Consider the following 18,449-nt stretch of genomic DNA (forward strand, 5'->3'; position numbering starts at 1 on the left):
AGAGCTGTGATACTGACTTTCTCGCAGTTCCTGTGATCTTCCTTGCTCTCTTACCTCTGACAATCCTACTCATATTTTAGTATATACTTCCCTCTGTTTAACTTGTTTGGGCCCTTCAGATCTCAGTTAATATATCTTCTCCTCCAGGAAGTCTGCCCTAGCTGCCCCAGCTGGGTACTTCTCTCCTTTGCACTTCTAGAGTTCTAAAGCAGTTTTTTAATACTTATCTCCATGATTGCCCGTGCCTCCATTATAGTTTTTTATCTCTATCACTAACTCTAGTCCCTAATAAAAGGTCAATAATTATCTGTTAGAATAAAAAAGAGATCAAAAAATGATTTCGTTTTATTTTGAGTAACTCAAAGCATGGTGGTACTATTCTCAAAGTAAGGTAGTACTATTCAATAAGATGAGGAAAACTGGAAACCTCAGAACAGGCACCTGAAGATAAGAGATGAACAGTTCCACCTGGGTTACTGCTCAAAACGCTTGCAGTCATGGCGGCTTTATTCCTCTAGCTCAGGCGTCCCCAAACTACTGCCCAGGCTGCATGCAGCCCCCTGAGGCCATTTATTCCGCCCCCCCCCCCCCCCGCCCGCCCGCCCGCCCGCCGCACTTCAGGAAGGGGCACCTCTTTCATTGGTGGTCAGTGAGAGGAGCACAGTATGCGGTGGCCCTCCAACGGTCTGAGGGACAGTGAACTGGCCCCCTGTGTAAAAAGTCTGGGGATGCCTGATTTAGGTGAAAGTCACACAGGCGTATACATTTATCAGAATACACTAGCTGTATATTTAATACTTACATATTTTACTATATGTAAATTATCTCAATAAAGTATTGTAAAGATGCTCATATCATGTCCAGGTGAAGGCATCTTAACAGGCGTTTTGGAGACTAATGAAACTCAGAACAACAGGTACAGCTCCTACCACTATTACTTGCCTAGAATGCACTTTCTCTTCCACACGGAGACCACTCCTCAATTCAACTCAGAAATCACAAGGTGAGGAAAGGGATGATAAAGTAATTTGGCTTGAGATTTTAAATTCACAATTTATACTTCCAAATAAGTGATATTCCTTTCAAAGAAATGTATTACAGAAACAGCAGAAAAGGTTTGAACAAGTTTATCTATCTTAGAAAGTTATGAACTTATTCAACCAATGGTACTGTTGCTCTAAATGGCTCTTAACTCCCTTCAGAGCCCGTAACCAGTCTAATAAATTAGCTTTAAATTAGCTATTTAACAGCCTTTAGCAAACCCTGTTAAATAGCTAATTCGAAATCTATTTCCAACCCTTTCCCCTTGCCTGCTTTTTCTGTAACAGGAAATATCTTCACTTTTCCAGCCTCCCCTATAGCTAGTGGTAACCATATCACACAGAACTGTGGCCAAATGAGACTTAAGAATTTTTCAAAAGCCTCTTGGAAAGGTTTTGCTTACCTGATAAAAATGGTCACATCACTCATGTCAAGCACACCCCCTTCTTTCCACCTTAAATAAGGATGCAATGCCTAGAGATGGGCAGTCATCTCAAATGCCAAGAGACAGGCCAAGGAATTCAAACACTAACCTTGACATTTTTGAGCCACGGAGCAAAGACAGCAGCCACTTACCTCCCATCATTCTGTATTCGATAACTAGCTCTCCCTCTTACTAAAACCACCAGTTTACTTACAGCCAAGTATGATTTCTAAAGTGGCAGATGTTAACTTTACAATTAGATTTAATTTTTTTTTCTTTTTTGAGACAGAGTCTCTCGTGTCACCCAGGCTGGAGTGCGATGGTGCAATCTCAGCTCACTGCAACCTCCACCTCCCAGGTTCAAGCAATTCTCTTGCTTCATTGGGAGAGATCCGCCTGCCTCGGCCTCCCAAAGTGCTGACATCACAGGCATGCGCCACGTGCCCGGCCGGATATGATTTTTTATTAAAGATACCAGAGTAACTTGGAGATAGGTCTAGTTAGTAAAGTAGCAATTAATCAAAACAAGTAATGTCACTTTGGGCCAAAACAAAGGTGTATCATAAAGTAATAGGAATATATTTACCATAAAGATGACAAGTTGCCAGTCAGGCACAGTAATCCCAGCACTTCGGGGGCTTAGGCAGGAGGATCATGAGAGATCAGGAGTTTGAGACCAGCCCGGTCAATGTGGTGAAACCCCGTTTACACTAAAAATACAAAAATCAGCTGAGCGTGATGCCACCTGTAATCCCAGCTACTCGGGAAGCTGAGGCAGGAGAAGCACTTGAACCTAGGAGACAGAGGTTGCAGTGAGCCAAGATTGCACCATGTACTCCAGCCTGGGCGACAGAGCAAGACTCCATCTCAATAAATGAATGAATGAATGAATGAAGATGGCAAGTTGTAACCCAGTATTGTTGATTCCTAGCATTTGTCATGTACTGGACCAAGAAATACAAAGGACGAGAATCTTTTATATTTCCAACAGCTTAATGCTACTCAATCGATTCAAATAAAAGATTACTTCTACCTGTCACCAATTCACTTACAATTTTGAAGCACAAGTTTTAAAAGGAATATAAACACATGAGGTTGGGAATCTGGACTTGAAGCAAAGCCAGACCTTTTTGCCTAAAATATTTACCATGAGGATCTCACCAGAAATGTGCGTCAGGCTGAGAACTCTAAGAGTATATTACACAAGCTGGACCCAGGGTTAAGTTCAGCGCTTACCAGATGCAGCACACACATACTGAATACATTCCACACACAGGCATAGCTCGATTTACTATACTTCACAGATATCCTCAGTTTGTTATACAGGTTGAAGGTTCGTGGCAATCATACATCTAGCATGTCTTCTGGCATCATTTTTCCAACAGCATGTGCTCACTTGGTGGTTCTGTGTCACCTTTTGGTAATTCTTGCAACACTTCAAATGTTTTCCTATCTGCTATGGTGATTTGTGATCAGTGACCTTTGATGTCACTCCTGAAATTGTTCTGGGGTGCCACGAACCATGACCATATGAGGCACCGAACTCAATGCTGTACAGCTTCGGACTGCTCCACCAACCAGCCAGGGCCCATCCTTCCCTCTCCTTGGGCCTCCCTGTTCCTTGGAACGCAACAATTTGAAATTGGGTCAATTTAAAACCCTCAATCACTTCTAAGTGTTCAAATAAAAGGAACAGTCACATGTCTCTCACTTGAAATCACTAGAATTTTTTTCTTTTTTTTGAGACAGACCTTGCTCTATCGCTCAGGTTGGCTGAAGTGCAGTGCCACAATCTCAGCTCACTGCAACCTCCGCCTCCCAGGTTTAAGCAATTGTCCTGCCTCAGCCTCCCAAGTAGCTGGGACTACAGGCGCCCACCACCACGCCCGACTAATTTTTTTTGTTTTTTTTTTTTTTAAGAAGAGACGGGGTTTTACCAGTTGGCCAGACTGGTCTTGAACTCCTGATCTCAGGTGATCCGCCCACCTCAGCCTCCCAAAGCGCTGGGATTACAGGTGTGAGCCACTGCGCCCAGCCAACTAGAAATAATTAAGCTTAATGAAGAAGGCATGTCAAAAGTCGAGATGGGCTGAAAGCTAAGCCTCTGTCACAAATAGTCAAGTTGTAAATGCAAAGAAACAATTCTTGCTGGGCACGGTGGCTCACACCTGTAAACCCAGCACTTTGGTAAGCTGAAGCAGGAAGATTGCTTGAGTTCAGGAGTTTGAAACCAACCTGGACACCATAGTGAGACACTGTCTCTACAAAAAATTTAAAAATTAGCCATCTTGAACTTTCATTGCTAGAGTGTAGGCAATGCCTGGCTTCAAAGGACAGGCTGACTTTATTAGGCACTAAAGCCGTTGGTGACTAAGTTGAAGCCAATGCTCATTTACCATTCTGAGAATCCTAGAGCCCTTAAAAATGATGCTCAACTACTCTGCCCGTTCTCTAGAAATCCAACAACACAGCCTAGATGACTGCACAGTACATCTGTTTACAGCATGGTTTACTGAATATTTAATTTTACTTTATTTTTGAGATGGAGTCTCTGTCCCCCAGGCTGGAGTGTAGTGGCACAATCTCGGCTCACTGCAACCTCTACCTCCCGGGTTAAGCGATTCTCCTTCCCAAGTAGCTGGAATTACAGGCGCCCTCCACCATGCCTGGCTAATTTTTGTATTTTTAGTAGAGACAGGGTTTCCCCGTGTTGGTCAGGCTGGTCTTGAACTCCTGACCTCAGGTGATCTGCCCACCTCAGCCTCCCAAAGTGCTGGGATTACAGGCGTGAGCCACCGTGCCCAGCTATTTTTATTTTTTGAGACGGAGTCTCACTGTCACCCAGGCTGGGGTGCAGTAGCGCGATCTCAGCTCACTGCAACCAAGTGATTCTCATGCCTGAACCCTCTGAGTAGCTGGGATTTCAGGCACCTGCCATCACATCTGGCTAATTTTTGTGTTTTTAGTAGAGATGGGGTTTCACCACGTTGGCCAGGCTGGTCTCAAACTGCTGACCTCAGGTGATCCACCTGCCTTGGCCTCCCAAAGTACTGGGATTACAGGCGCAAGCCACCATGCCCAAATATTTTAAGCCCAATGTTGAGACCAAATGCTGAGGAAAAAAAGATTCAGTTAAAAATACTGCTGTTTGTTGACAGTGTGCCTGGTTATCCAAGAGCTCAGATGCACAGGTACAAGATGAGTGTTGGTTTCATGCCTGCTAACACAACAGCCATTCTGCATCCACACAGATCAAGGAGTAATTTCCACTTTCTAGTCTTATTACTTAAGAAATGCATTTTGCTTTTTCATAAGAAATGTATTTCGTAAGGCAACAGCCACAGATTCTTGGCAATAGCCATGATGGATCTGGGCAAGGTAAACCGAAAAGCTTCTGGAAAGGATCTATCATTCTAGATGTCACCAGGAACATTCAAGATTCATGAGGGGAGGTCAAAATATCAGCATTAACAGGAGTTTAGGAGAAGTGGATTACAACACTCAAGTATGACTTTGGGGGGTGCTCAAGACTTCAGCAGAGTAAGTAACTGCGCGCCATTGCACTCCAGCCTGGGTAACAAGAGCGAAACTCCATCTCAAAAAAAAAAAAAGAAATAGAGAACTAAAGGCTGGGCATGGTGGCTCATGCCTGTAATCCCTACACCTTGGGAGGTGTGGCGGGGGGCGGGGATCACCTGAGGTCAGAAGTTCGAGACCAGCCTGGCCAAAACGCTGAAAGCGCATCTCTACTAAAAATATTAAAAAATTAACTGGACCTGGTGGTAGGTGCCTATAATCCCAGCTAGTTGGGAGGCTGAGGCAAGAGAATCGCTTGAACCAGGGAGACAGAGGTTGCAGTGAGCCAAGATCACGCCATTGCACTCCGGCCTTGGCAACAGGAGAAAACTCCATCGCAAAAAAAAAAAAAAAAAAAAAGAACTAACAAGATAACTAGAATTAGAAGTGGAGCCTGAATATGTGACTGAATTGCTGCAACCTCATTATAAAACTTGAACAGGTGAGAAGTTACTTCTTATGGATGAGCAAAGAAAGTAGTTTCTTGAGATGGAATCTATTCCCGGTAAAGACGCTGTGAACCAGGCATCCCCAAACTTTTTACACAGGGGGCCAGTTCACTGTCCCTCAGACCGTTGGAGGGGCGCCACATACTGTGCTCCTCTCACTGACCACCAATGAAAGAGGTGCCCCTTCCTGAAGTGCGGGGGGGGGGGGGGGCGGATAAATGGCCTCAGGGGGCCTCATGCAGGCCCGTGGTGTGAACACTGCTGAAATGACAACAAACAATATAAACTTAGTTGATAAAGCAGCAGCAGTTTGAGAGGATTCACGCCTACTTTGAAAGAAGTTCTGCTGTGGATGAAATGCTATCGAACAGCATCACAGGCTACTGAGAAATCTTTTGTGAAAGGAGTCAACTGATGTGGCAAACCTCATGTTGTTTTAAGAAATCACGACTGCCACCCCAACCTTCAGTAGCCACCACTCTGACCAGTCAGCAGCCATCAGCAGAGGCAAGAAGACCCTCCACCAGCAAAAAGACAACAACTCTCTGAAGACTCAGATGATCATTAGAATTTTTTAGTAAGAAAGCATTTTTAAATTAAGGTATCTACATTGTCTTTAGGCATAATGCTATTATCTACTTAACAGACTACACTATAAACATAACTTTTATATGCACTGGGAAGTCAAACAATTTGTGTGACTTGCTTCATTGTGGTGGTGTGGAACCAAACACACACTATCTTTGAGCTATGCCTGGACTGGGAGTTACATGCGGACATACAGAGGTTGTTGGACAGAATTAGATACTCTGTCTTGGCTCACTGAACTTATTACCTAAGGTGCATTTACATGCTGCAGGGATTAGAAGGTCAAAACTATTTCCCAGGCCTCCTTGTAGTTAGGGTTCCAGATGTGATCAGGGGTGCTAATCATATATGCTGGTATCACACTCAAATTCAGAATGGAGTCCATGAAGATGTGAGGCATCCATTTTGCTGGCGGAAATAATGGAGGCAGTACAGATCTTTCTTTGATTAGCAGATCCTGACTGAATGGCAGCTCTCCCAGTTATCTCACTTATTACTGCATAACAAGCCACTCTAAAATGCACTGGCGTAAAACCGTTATTACTTTTTTTTTTTTTGAGATAGAGTCTCACTCTGTCACCGAGGCTGGAGTGCAGTGGCACAATCTCGGCTCACTGCAACCTCTGCCTTCTGGGTACAAGCAATTCTGTCTCAGCCTCCCGAATAGCTGGGACTACAGGCACAAACCACCATACCCAGCTATTTTTGTATTTTCAGTAGAGACAAGGTGTCACCATATTGGTCAGGCTGGTCTCGAACTCCTGAGCTCAAGTGATCCACCTGCCTCGACCTCCCAAAGTGCTGGGATTACAAGGTGTGAGCCACCGCACCCAGATTTTTTTTTTTTTTAAAGAGATGGGGGTCTTCCTATGATGACCAGGCTAGTCTCCAATTCCTAGCTTCAAGTGATCCACCCATCTCAGCCTCCCAAAGTGCAAGGATTATAAGCATGAGCCACCATGCCAGCCTAAGACTGTAATTTCTTATTTCTCATGATTCTCTAGGTTAGCTGTCCTCAGCTGGAGACCAATTCCACTGGTCTCCCCTGGATCACTCAACGCAGCCAGTACTCTTGACTGCTTAACAGAGCTGGAGAGTCTAAGATGGCCCCACTTATACCTGGATCCTCAGTGCTGATTGTCTGCTGGCTCGTTCTCCACCTGGTCCTTGGTATTCAGTAGTCCAGCAGGTGCTTCTGCCACGACAGAGGAAGTGTTCCAAGTGGGCACAGGCAAAAGCTACAAGGTCTTCTGAGGCCGACTCTGGACCTTGCACAGTATTACTTCCACCACATGCTCCCAGTCAAACCAAGCCACAAGTCCAACCTGGCTCAAAGGAATAGGGAAAAGTGGCCTCCACCTCTGGATGAGAAGAATCACAAAATACTGCTGCCATGGTTGTTCACCTGCTACACTAGATGCAGCGGAGGCAGCTATGCTTCCTAGTCTAGAGAAGTCATTCTGAATTTTGGCTCTACATTAGAATCGCCTGGTGAGCTCTTAAAAATCTCGCACCATGGCTCCACCCGTATCAATCACAGTAGAATCTCTGGGAGTGGGCCCACGGCTAGTAGTTGTAAGACCTCCCCAGGTGATTCCCATGTGCTACCAGAGTTGAGATCTATTAACATCACAGGTTTGGGGAAACTTTAGTCTACATACAAGTCACCTGGAAATCTCATTAAAAGCAGATTCTAATTTAGTAGATCTGGAGCAAGGTGAGTCTGAGATTTTGCATTTCTAAACAGGCACCTAAATTAGGGGTTGACAAACTATGGCCTGTAGAGTGGATTTGAGCATCCAACTAAGAATGGATTTTACATGTTTAAAGAGCTGTTCAAATGGAAAGAGACAGAAGATGCGACAAAGACCAGATGCGGTCATCTTTCCTGTCCGACTTTATAAGCTAAGTTCGCCAAACTCCTGTCCTAGATGATGCCTAAACTGCCCGTTCATGAACCACTTAGAATAGCAGGGAGCCAGAACCCGATTCTTCACTCTACCAACAATGCTTGTACTTAAATTAGAATGGCTTGTTGTCCCACAGATTAATAGGTAATATAACAAAGAGCTCCAACACAAATGTTTCACTAGAACTGACTCCCAGCATCCACGCCGTCTTCTTTCCCAAACCGTACCCTAGAATTTCCAGCCATTTGGTCTGATGAGGTACACCAAGCCCAGGACTGGCTTAGGCCAACCCTCACATCCCATTCCCTGGCAACTTCGAGGAATTAAAGGATGGGCACCTGTCCCAAATTAGGCCAATCTGGTCCAACGAAATTCAATTTCAAGATTTTGTTTGTGATAAAGGAGAAGACAACTTTTCTGCTAGATTTGCACCTAAAAATATATAGCCCCAAGAGCTGCTGGCAACCACCTTGTAACACAAGGAGATAGCATGCTGAGAGAATGAAGCCAACACTTAGGAAACAGAGACAAGCCGTGGAGAAATATGGTATCTGGTGACAATTTCAGACACTGGACTTGCAATGAAAGAGGTGCCCCTTCCTGCAGTGCGGCGGGGGGCCGGATAAATGGCCTCAGGGGGCCGCATGCGACCCGCGGGCCAGGGCCATAGTTTGGGGACGTCTGCTCTAGACTTTTGAACTGCATAAACCAATAAGTTCCTCTAACTGTTTAGGTCAGTTGGAGTTTGGTTTTCTACTGGCATAAGAACGCTTTTAGATGTGGTAAGTATACTTACTATATAAGGTACATTTTCTCTCTTTAGTGAGCTTTCATTTTAAATTTCTTTTTTCAGTGGCTCTCGCCTGTAATCCTAGCACTTTGGGAGGCCAAGGTGGGTGGATCGCCTGAGGTCAAGAGTTCGGGACCAGCCTGGCCAATATGGCGAAACCCTGTTTCTACTAAAAATACAAAAATTTGCCGGGTGTGATGGCACATGCCTGTAATCCTAGCTACTTGGGAGACTGAGGCAGAAGAATTGCTTCAACCTGGAGGGGCAGGGGTTGCAGTGAGCCGAGATCATACCACTTCACTCCAGCCTCGGCAAAATAGCGAAACTCCGATTCAAATCAAACAAATATCTTTTTTTTTTTTTTTTTTTTTTTTGAGTCTCACTCTGTTGCCCAGGCTGGAGTGCAGTGGCACCATCTCGGCTCACTGCAACTTCCGCCTCTCGAGTCAAGTGATTCTCCTGCCTCAGCCTCCTGAGAAGCTGGGATTATAGGTACCCACCACCAGGCCTGGCTTTTTTTTTTTTTTTTTTTTGTATTTTTAGTAGAGATGGGGTTTGACCATATTGACCAGGCTGGTTTCGAACTCCTGACCTCAGATAATATGCCTGCCTCGGCCTCCCAATGTGCTCCCCAAAGTGCTGCCAAAAGATTACAGGTGTGAGCCACTGCATCTGGCCTTGAATTTCTTCAAGTGTGAAACAAACCAGGAAAAGCATAATAAATGTCTCTGATTGCAAATGTCTGAGATCTTATTCTCAGGTTTAGGTTATCTGGCTCTATTGAATTGGATGGGTATAGAAGAAAGAAAAATAAATTACCGACCTGAGTAAGTTAGGAAAACAAGGTGAAGCACCACAATGAAATGCCATGGGGACGGGGAAGAGGGTCCCCTGAGGCATTTACCAGCTCACGAAGGCAGGCCTGCCTTGAGTCTGCTGCTTCGGTCCTTCTGCCAATAACTAGTGATTTGTGGAGGCAACTGAATGTGCTCAAATGGGTGGATCCCATGAATAATTTGCCACCAGCCACAGAGTCATGGTTCGGTTTTTTTTTTTTAATACAGCCCTGTAACTTTTTTTTTTTTTTTAACTTTTTTTTAAGATGGGGTTTCACCATATTGGTCAGGCTGGTCTCGAACTCCTGACCTCAGGTGATCCTCCCACCTCAGCCTACCAAAGTGCTGTGATTATAGGCGTGAGCCACCGCACCCGGCTAGCCCTGTAACTTTTAAGTAGAAAATGTCATATCCATATGTTTGTTGACCTAACAGTGAGTGACAACAGCCTCATGAGATATTTTGTTTTTTGGGGGGTTTTATGAGACACGGTCTCACTCTCTCGCCCAGGCTGGAGTGTGGTAGTGCCCTTGTGGCTCACAGCAGCCATCACCTTCCAGGCTCAGGCAATCCTCCTACCTTAATCTCCCAAGTAGCTGGAACCAGAGGCAAGCAACACCATACACATTAATTTTTTTTATTTGTTGTGAAGTCAGGGGTCCCTATATTGCCCAGGCTGGTCTCAAACTCCCAGACTCAAGCAATCTTCCTGCCCCAGCCTCCCAAAGTGCTGGGAATACAGGCCTATGCCACCACACAGCCCTTATGAATTGTTGATAGTGCAAGGGCAAAGACAATACAACTTAAATATACAGGTCGGCACTAATGTTTGTTACTCAAGATTTGTATGAAGAAATTTAGAAATGGCCTTATGTTCAAATGGAGACAAAACGTGTCTAAGCATACACAATTGATTAGACTCATTCCACTTAAAATAGAGCCCAAGGCACGGTAGTGTGTATCTGTAGTCCCTGCTACTCGGGAGGCTGAGGAGGGGGATCCCTTGAACCCAGGAGTTTAAGGATGCAGTGAGCTATGACGGTGTCACCGCATTTCAGCCTGGGTGACAGAGCAACTCGTCTCTTAAGAAAACAAAAGATAATGGGGGGCTGGGGGGGTGTCCGCAACATAAACTTTGGCATGCCACAATTATTTTCCTGACCCCATCTTGAGTTAATAGATGGTCAGTTAAAACAAAATATAATGTACATGGCTAACATGTCAAGTATCTTACCTAAAGATATTTTGGGGGTAGGCATGGTGACTCAAGCCTGCAACAGCACTTTGGGAGGCCAAGGTGGGCAGATCACTTGAGGTCAGGAGTTAGAGATCAGCCTGGCCAACATAGCAAAACCCCCGTCTCTATTAAAAAACACAAAAATAGCCGGGCGCAGTGGCTCAAGCCTGTAATCCCAGCACTTTGGGAGGCTGAGGCGGGTGGATCACGAGGTCGAGAGATCGAGACCATCCCGGTCAACATGGTGAAACCCCGTCTCTACTAAAGATACAAAAAATTAGCTGGGCATGGTGGCACGTGCCTGTAATCCCAGCTACTCAGGAGGCTGAGGCAGGAGAATTGCCTGAGCCCAGGAGGCAGAGGTTGCGGTGAGCCGAGATCGCGCCATTGCACTCCAGCCTGGGTAACAAGAGCGAAACTCCGTCTCAAAAAAAAAAAAAAAAAATAAATAAATAAATAAATAAATAAACAAACACAAAAATTAGCCAGGCATCATGGTGGCTCATGCCTATAATCCCAGCTACTCAGGAGGCTGAGGCAGGAGAATCGCTTGAACCTGGGAGGCAGAGATTGCAGTAAGCTGAGATAGCACCACTCCACTCCAGCCTGGGCAACAGAGCAAGACTGTCTTTTTTTAAAAAAAAAACAAAAAAAAACAGGTGCGGTGGCTCACACCTGTAATCCCAGCACTTTGGGAGGCCGAGGTGGATGGTAACACGAGGGCAGGAGATCAAGACCATCCTGGCCAACATGGTGAAACCCCATCACTACTAGAATACAAAAAAAAAAAAAAAAGGTGGTGTGCGCCTTTAGTCCCAGCTACTAAGGAGGCTGAGGAAGGGGAACTGCCTGGCGACAGAGCAAGACTGTCTCAAAAAGAAAGAGAGATACACACACACACACTCATCTCAATATAAATTTCCCATACAAACAAGCTTTCTAAAAATACAAAATAAGTGTTACAAGTCAACTCTTTTCTTCCCTTGGATACTTTCATACAATTGGCAAATTATGCAGCTTTCCACCTTCAGGCCACAACCCTTGGTAATAGCAAAGTTTGTGAAGAGCCCAAATGAGATGTTTTTTTCTTTTTGTGTAAAAGGCCAGACAGAAGATATTTCAGTCTCTGTGGACTAGTGAAATCTGTCACGTATTACTACTTTTGTTTTACAATCCTTCAAAACTGTAAACTATTCTTGGCTGGTGGGCTGCCTTGGGCCTGCAGTTTTCAGACCCTAGTGTCACCCTCCAGAGTACTTGTAAAATGCAAATTCCTGGTCCTGCGTCAGGCCTACTATTAACACATCAAATGACATGGATTGGGCCATTCTTGTTAATTTCAGAGCCGTAAGAAGTCAGCATATAGCTAATAAAGTTTATATATAAGGTAACTGATTCTATTAACTTTAAGAGCTTATTTCCAGAGGCAAATACTCTATTTCAGGCATATATTCTCATGTAACGTATATTTTTCTATGCAACCACAAAAATGTCATTTCAAACTTTCTATACAAATGGCAGGCTTTTCTTACAATTTTTTTTTTTTTTTTTTTTTTGAGGCGGAGTTTCACTCTTGTTACCCAGGCTGGAGTGCAATGGCACGATCTCGGCTCACCACAACCTCTGCCTCCTGGGTTCAGGCAATTCTCCTGCCACAGCCTCCTGACTAGCTGGGATTACAGGCACGTGCCACCATGCCTAGCTAATTTTTTGTATTTTTAGTAGAGACGGGGTTTCACCATGTTGACCGGGATGGTCTCGATCTCTTGACCTCGTGATCCACCCGCCTCGGCCTCCCAAAGTGCTGGGATTACGGGCTTGAGCCACCGCGCCCGGCCTCAAATGGCAGGCTTTTCAAACATTAAATATTAATCTTCAATATTTCATGTGTTTCTTGTTGACTGTTTCAAGTGATTTTCATGCCCAATTTTTACTGGAGGCTGATTAGTCTTCTTTTGCTTCCCCTTCCTAAAACCAGTACAACGATGTGCACATAAGTCTTAAAATAACACACTTCCTGTTGCTTCCTAATACGTGTATTTATTTATTTTAGATAGAGTCTCATTCTGTTGCTCAAGCTGGAGTGCAGTGGCACAATCTCGGCTCAGTGCAACCTCTACCTCCCCAGTTCAAGCGATTCTCCTGCCTCGACCTCCCAAGTAGCTGGGATTACAGGCGTCTGCCACCACAACTGGCTGATTTTTTGTATTTTTAGTAGAGACGGGATTTTGCCATGTTGGTCAGGGTGGTCTTGAACTCCTGACCTCAGGTGATCCACCTGCCTTGGCCTCCCAAAGTGCTAGGATTACAGATGTGTGAGCCACTGCACTCAGCCAGTATTAATCTTTTCTTCCCCCTTAAACCATGCAATCTCAAATGGGATTACCACTTCCAACTGTCCTCATTTTCCACCTCCTCAGGAGTTTAAGATTAGTGCGGACAGATCTGTTACAGTGTATGAAGACACAATGTATGTAAGGTTTTCACAAGTCCCTGATAAAATTCACCTGGAATGCTTGTAGGACATACAGGTTCTTTTACTCTGCCACCCCTCTTCTGATTGTGATTTGGTAGGACTGGGGTAAGGCCTAGGATATAAAATAACCACACAAACTCTCCAGGTGATTCTTGAGATTAGGCAATGGCTCCACCACCTTAGAGCCTTGATTATTTACCACTGGCTATCCCACGTGTGACAAACGATGTTCTTTTTTTTTTTTTTTTGAGACGGAGGTTCGCTCTCGCTGCCCAGGCTGGAGTGCAATGGCACCATCTGGGCTCACTAGGACCTCTGCCTCCCAGGTTCAAGCGATTCTCCCGCCTCAGCCTCCCGAGTAGCTGGGATTACAGGCAAGCAGGACCAGGCCCACTCGAACTCCTGACCTCAGGTGATCCGCCAGCCTCGGCCTCCCAGAGATCTGCGATTACAGGTGTGAGTCACCCGGCTTTAATGTTTCTTTAATCCACCAGTAATCAGGTGGATTCGAGGCACCCATCTAACCAAGTCAGAAACTGGTAGGAGTGAAGCTCTGAACAAAAGAGGAAAATTTTAAAAGCCAAATGCACATCAGATTCTTAAACAGTTGAGGGATGTCTCTCTCCTCTCTCAAATAAGAAATGAATTACTGTAATGCAAAAATCAGCAAATACTGATACACCATACGCTTCACCCTTCTACTCGGAAGGTTCGGTAGTTTTCTTAGCAAATCAACCGGAAACCAAATCTTCCACTGTCTCCATTCAACAGAAAAGCCTCTCCCGCCACTTTGCAAGACACCAAGTGACGCCCTCCCGCTGCCTTCGTCCGCCCTTAGGTCACTAGAAGCTAGAGAAGGCAACTGGCTTAACGGAACGCAGCCTTTACAATCAGATGGAAAGAGAAGCTCCGCCATTCCACCAGCTGGACTAACTGCTTCACTTCGGAAACCCGCTCAACAGCAGCGTGGCACGGGGTGAACCCTCGGCTTGGATCCACTTCCCGTCACGTCCTCCCCAACGGGAAAAGAGAAAGCGCAGGTTCGCGGAGGGCCGGGCAAGGGCGGCGCGGCGAGAAGCGAGGACGTGACCGACGCGAGAGAGGAGAGAGCAGGGGCGGCACGAGAGGCCACACGGCCTCCGCCCCTGAGGATGCACGGCCGGAGCTCAGGGACCAAGAGGCGAGAAGCCGAGGGCGGCGGCCATTACCTGCGTCCGAACAGCCGCGGCGGGGCTAGGGCCGCAGTGAGCTCCTCGCAGCCGCGGCCGCCCACCGGCGCAGCCCACGCCTGGCCGCAGCCCCAGCCTCTCTGCGACCAGCCTCGCCACGCCATCTTCCCAACCTCTGCCCCACCATGGCCCGACCTTACCAACCCTGGCTAGGGAACCACTTCCGGGGCGAAGGAAACAGCATAGAGCGCGAGGAGCGGTCTAGAGCGCCCTAGAGCGCCCCCGCGCGGCTGAGCGGCCCCGAACCGGCCACGGTGCCGGGACGCCCAGCTGGCGCCCTTCTCCCCACCGCCTCCCCTCCCGCCCGAGCGCTCGGCCGGCTCCGGGGGACACCTGCGAGAGCGGCCCGGCCTCCGCGCGTTTGCAGGTGAGGTGGATGAGGCCCGCGCGAAGACGCACAGCTGACACTTTTTGAGTAACGGCACATACCAGGCGCTTTCCCTACGATCGCATTTAATCGCCACCGAGCCCGCTAGAGGGAGATGTCACCGCCGTTTTCCTGAGCCTCAGGCCGGAGGGGACAGGGCTCGCTCCGCCTGGAAAGGGCTGGCCGCTAGAGGAACCAACGTCCAAGCCAAGTTTTCTTAAATTGCAACTCTTTCTTCTACATCTTACCACTTTGTGTTATTCTGTATGCCTTTAACAAAGTCCAAGCCTGTCAGGTGTGGTGGCTCATTCCCGTATTCCCAGTATTTTGGGAGGCTTGCGGCAGTGGGATCACCTGAGGTCAGGAGTTCGAGGCCAGCCTGGCCAACATCGTGAAACCCCGTCTCTACTAAAAATACAAAAATTAGCTGGGCGTGGTGGCACGTGCCTGTAATCCCAGCTACTCGACAGGCTGAGGCAGGAGAATTGCTTGAACCCAGGAGGCTGAGGTTGCAGTGAGCCAAGATCGCACCATTGCACTCCAGCCTGGGTGCCAGAGCGAGATCCATCTCAAAAAAATACAAATACAAATACAAAAATTAGCCAGGCATGGTGGTGTGTGCCTGTAATCCCAGCTACTGGAGAGGCTGAGGTGGGAGAATCACTTGAACTCAGGAGGTGGAGGTTGCAGTGAGCCGAGATTGTGCCAGCCTGGGTGACAGAGTGAGACTCTGTCTCACAAACAAATAAATAAATACAAAGTCCAAGCCTGAAATGGAAAGCAGGCTTTCACTTTTTCGTAATTCATCCCTCAGTCAGCGTGGTTCCCAGCCACTCCATTCCCCCGACCCCAGCTGCAGACGTATTGTCATTAGCCATTACTCAAAGGCACCATCCGAGCTCCCACAGTTGAGCATTCACACTACCGTCCTCACCGCCTGAAACACCTGACCAACCTGTCCAGGTCAGCCTCAAGTGTCACCTCTTCCAGGAGACCTTTCCCAGACCTCCACTCAGACTGAGGTTCCCTTCCTTTGTACTCGCAGACCGTGTTACGCATATCTCTGCAATAGCACTTCATTCATTCCATAAATATTTATTAAGCACCTACAGGGTGTCGGGTGATGTGTTAACCCTGGAGATACAATTGAGAAGTTGCTATATCTGCCCTCACAAACATCCTGTTGTGTTGGGGGAGAAGGCTCTGTAGGAGTTTAGAGACGGGGGATAAAGCCCAGCTGATGGAAGGGGCATGGGAGGCCGGGGGAGAAGACTTCCCAGAGAAACTGACAGAGGTGTCCAAGAGAAGAAGACGGCAGCGTTGCTCAGAGAGAACAACATCTGTGATGTCTCCCAGGGCATGGCTTGTCTGAAAAACTCAATTCACACCTTTTCCACACAATGCAGAGAGGGGCCCATACGGCATTGTTCTGGATTCCCGTTGTAACTTAAAGGGAAACTTTCACAACGTCTGGAGCACTTGCTGTCCTGCAGATGGAGGAGGACAATGACCTTAAGTTTCTTGCAGCAGGAACCCATATAGATGGCAGCAGCCTTGACTTCCAGGTGGAGTAATACATCTGTAAGAAGAAAAGTGATGGTGTCTGCATCTGAGGAGGGCCTGGGAGAAGCTTCTGCTGGCAGCTCATGTCATTGAAAACGCTCCTGATGTCAATGTCATGTCCTGCAGGAGTACTGGCCAGAGGACGGTGTTGAAGTTTGCTACTGCCACTGGGGCCACTCCAGTTGCTGGCTGCTTTGCTCCTGGAACCTTCACTAACCAGATCCAGGCAGTCTCCGCCTTGCCCCGGCTTCTGGTGGTTACTTATCCCAGGGGTGACCACCAGTCTCGCACAGAGACATCTTATGTTAACCCACCTACCTCCTCTGTGCTGTGTGGACATTGCCCTCCCAGGCAACAATCAGGGAGCTCCCTCAGTGGCTCTAATGTGGTGGATGCTGGCTCGGGAAGTTCTGTGTATGTGTGGGACCATTTCCCATGAACACTCGTGGGAGGTCATGCCTGATCTCTGCTTCTACAGAGACTCTGAAGACACTGAAAAGGACGAGCAGGCTGCTGCTGAAGAGACTGTGACCAAAGAGGAATTCAGGGCGCATGGACTGCCCCAGCTCCTGAGTTCACTGCTACTCAGCCTGAGGGTGTAGACTGGTCTGACGGCGTGCAGGTGACTTTTGTGCTAATCCGGCAGGTCTCTACTGAAGACTGGAGCGCCCAGCCTGCCATGGAAGACTGGTCTGCAACTCACGCTGATCAGGCCACTGAATGGGTAGGAGCAACCACTGAATGGTCTTTTTTTTTTTTTTTTTTTTTTTGAAACAGAGTCTTGCTCTGTCACCAGGCTGGAGTACAGTGGTACAATCTAGGTTGCAACCTCCACCTCCCAGGTTCAAGCAATTTTTCTGCCTCAGCCTCCTGAGTAGCTGAGACTACAGGTGCACGCCACCACACCCAGCTAATTTTTGTATTTTTAGTAGAGACGGGGTTTCACCATGTTGGCCAGGATGGTCTCGATCTCTTGACCTCATGATCCGCCCACCTTGGCCTCCCAGAGTGCTGGGATTACAGACGTGAGCCACCGCGCCGGCCTCACTGAATGGTCTTAAGCTGTTCTTGAATGGGCTTTTAAGCAACATGGAAATAAGGTGGATGGAAAATAAACATTAATTTTTTAAAAATAAATTTACTTTGGTTATATCAGAGGTGTCAAGTCTAGGATTTGATTTTACCCTATTTGCAAGCTAAAAGATTGGATTTTGGGAAAAGACAGGAGACTTCTGGGTCAGAGACAAAACACTTTATACGACCACAGTATGTTCTCCAGAACCCATGGCGGCAATGCCATGAGCCAGACGGAAGCTGAACATGCAGTGGGTTTGCAGCTCAAGCGAAGAACACTGAGCCTGGAGAACGTACTGTTTAACAGTAAGTTTTTATAGTAGACAAATGAGCAATCTTGGAAGGTAGAGATATTTTCCTCAGCAGCAAAGGGCAGTGGGCTTATAACCTTGGAAGAAAGATAGTATCACCCTAGAGAGCACAGGCCTATGTGCTGCCCAGCATAAAACATTCTAATTCCATGGCTGGGCATGGGGGCTCACGCCTGTAATCCCAGCACTTTGGGAGGCCGAAGTCGGCAGCTCACTTGAGGCCAGGGGTTCGACACCAGGCTGGCCAACATATTGCACCCTGCCTCTACTGAAAATACAAAAATTAGCTGGGGGTGGTGGCACATGTCTGTAATCCCAATTACTCAGGAGGCTGAGACACAAGAATCGCTTGAACCCGGGAGGTGGAGGTTGCAGTGAGCCAAGATTGTGCCACTACACTCCAGCCTGGGGAACAGAAAAACACTCTGTCTCAAAAATAATAATAATAATAAAATAAAAGATTCCGATTTGGCCAGGCATGGTGGCTCACACTTATCATCCTAGCACTTTGGGGGGCCGAGGTGGGTGGATCACCTGAGGTCAGAAGTTTGAGACCAGCATGGCCAGCATGGTGAAAC

At 47.0% G+C, this 18,449-nt stretch overlaps 1 protein-coding gene across 2 annotated transcripts in view; it reads right to left on the reverse strand.

The window, feature by feature from the left end:
- PARL (presenilin associated rhomboid like) overlaps nucleotides 1–14,701 on the reverse strand; it is a 54,911-nt gene extending 40,210 nt beyond the window's left edge. For both annotated transcript variants that reach the window (XM_074404617.1, XM_010337621.3), the window contains exon 1: nucleotides 14,536–14,701. In XM_074404617.1, the coding sequence (XP_074260718.1) occupies nucleotides 14,536–14,660 (125 nt within the window). In that variant the 5' untranslated portion in view covers nucleotides 14,661–14,701. The remainder of the gene's footprint in view (nucleotides 1–14,535) is intronic.
- Between the last annotated feature and the right edge of the window lie 3,748 nt (nucleotides 14,702–18,449).

The sequence above is a fragment of the Saimiri boliviensis genome, chromosome 8 (genome assembly GCF_048565385.1).
Source record: "Saimiri boliviensis isolate mSaiBol1 chromosome 8, mSaiBol1.pri, whole genome shotgun sequence".
In the NCBI taxonomy this organism is placed as follows: Eukaryota; Metazoa; Chordata; class Mammalia; order Primates; family Cebidae; genus Saimiri; species Saimiri boliviensis.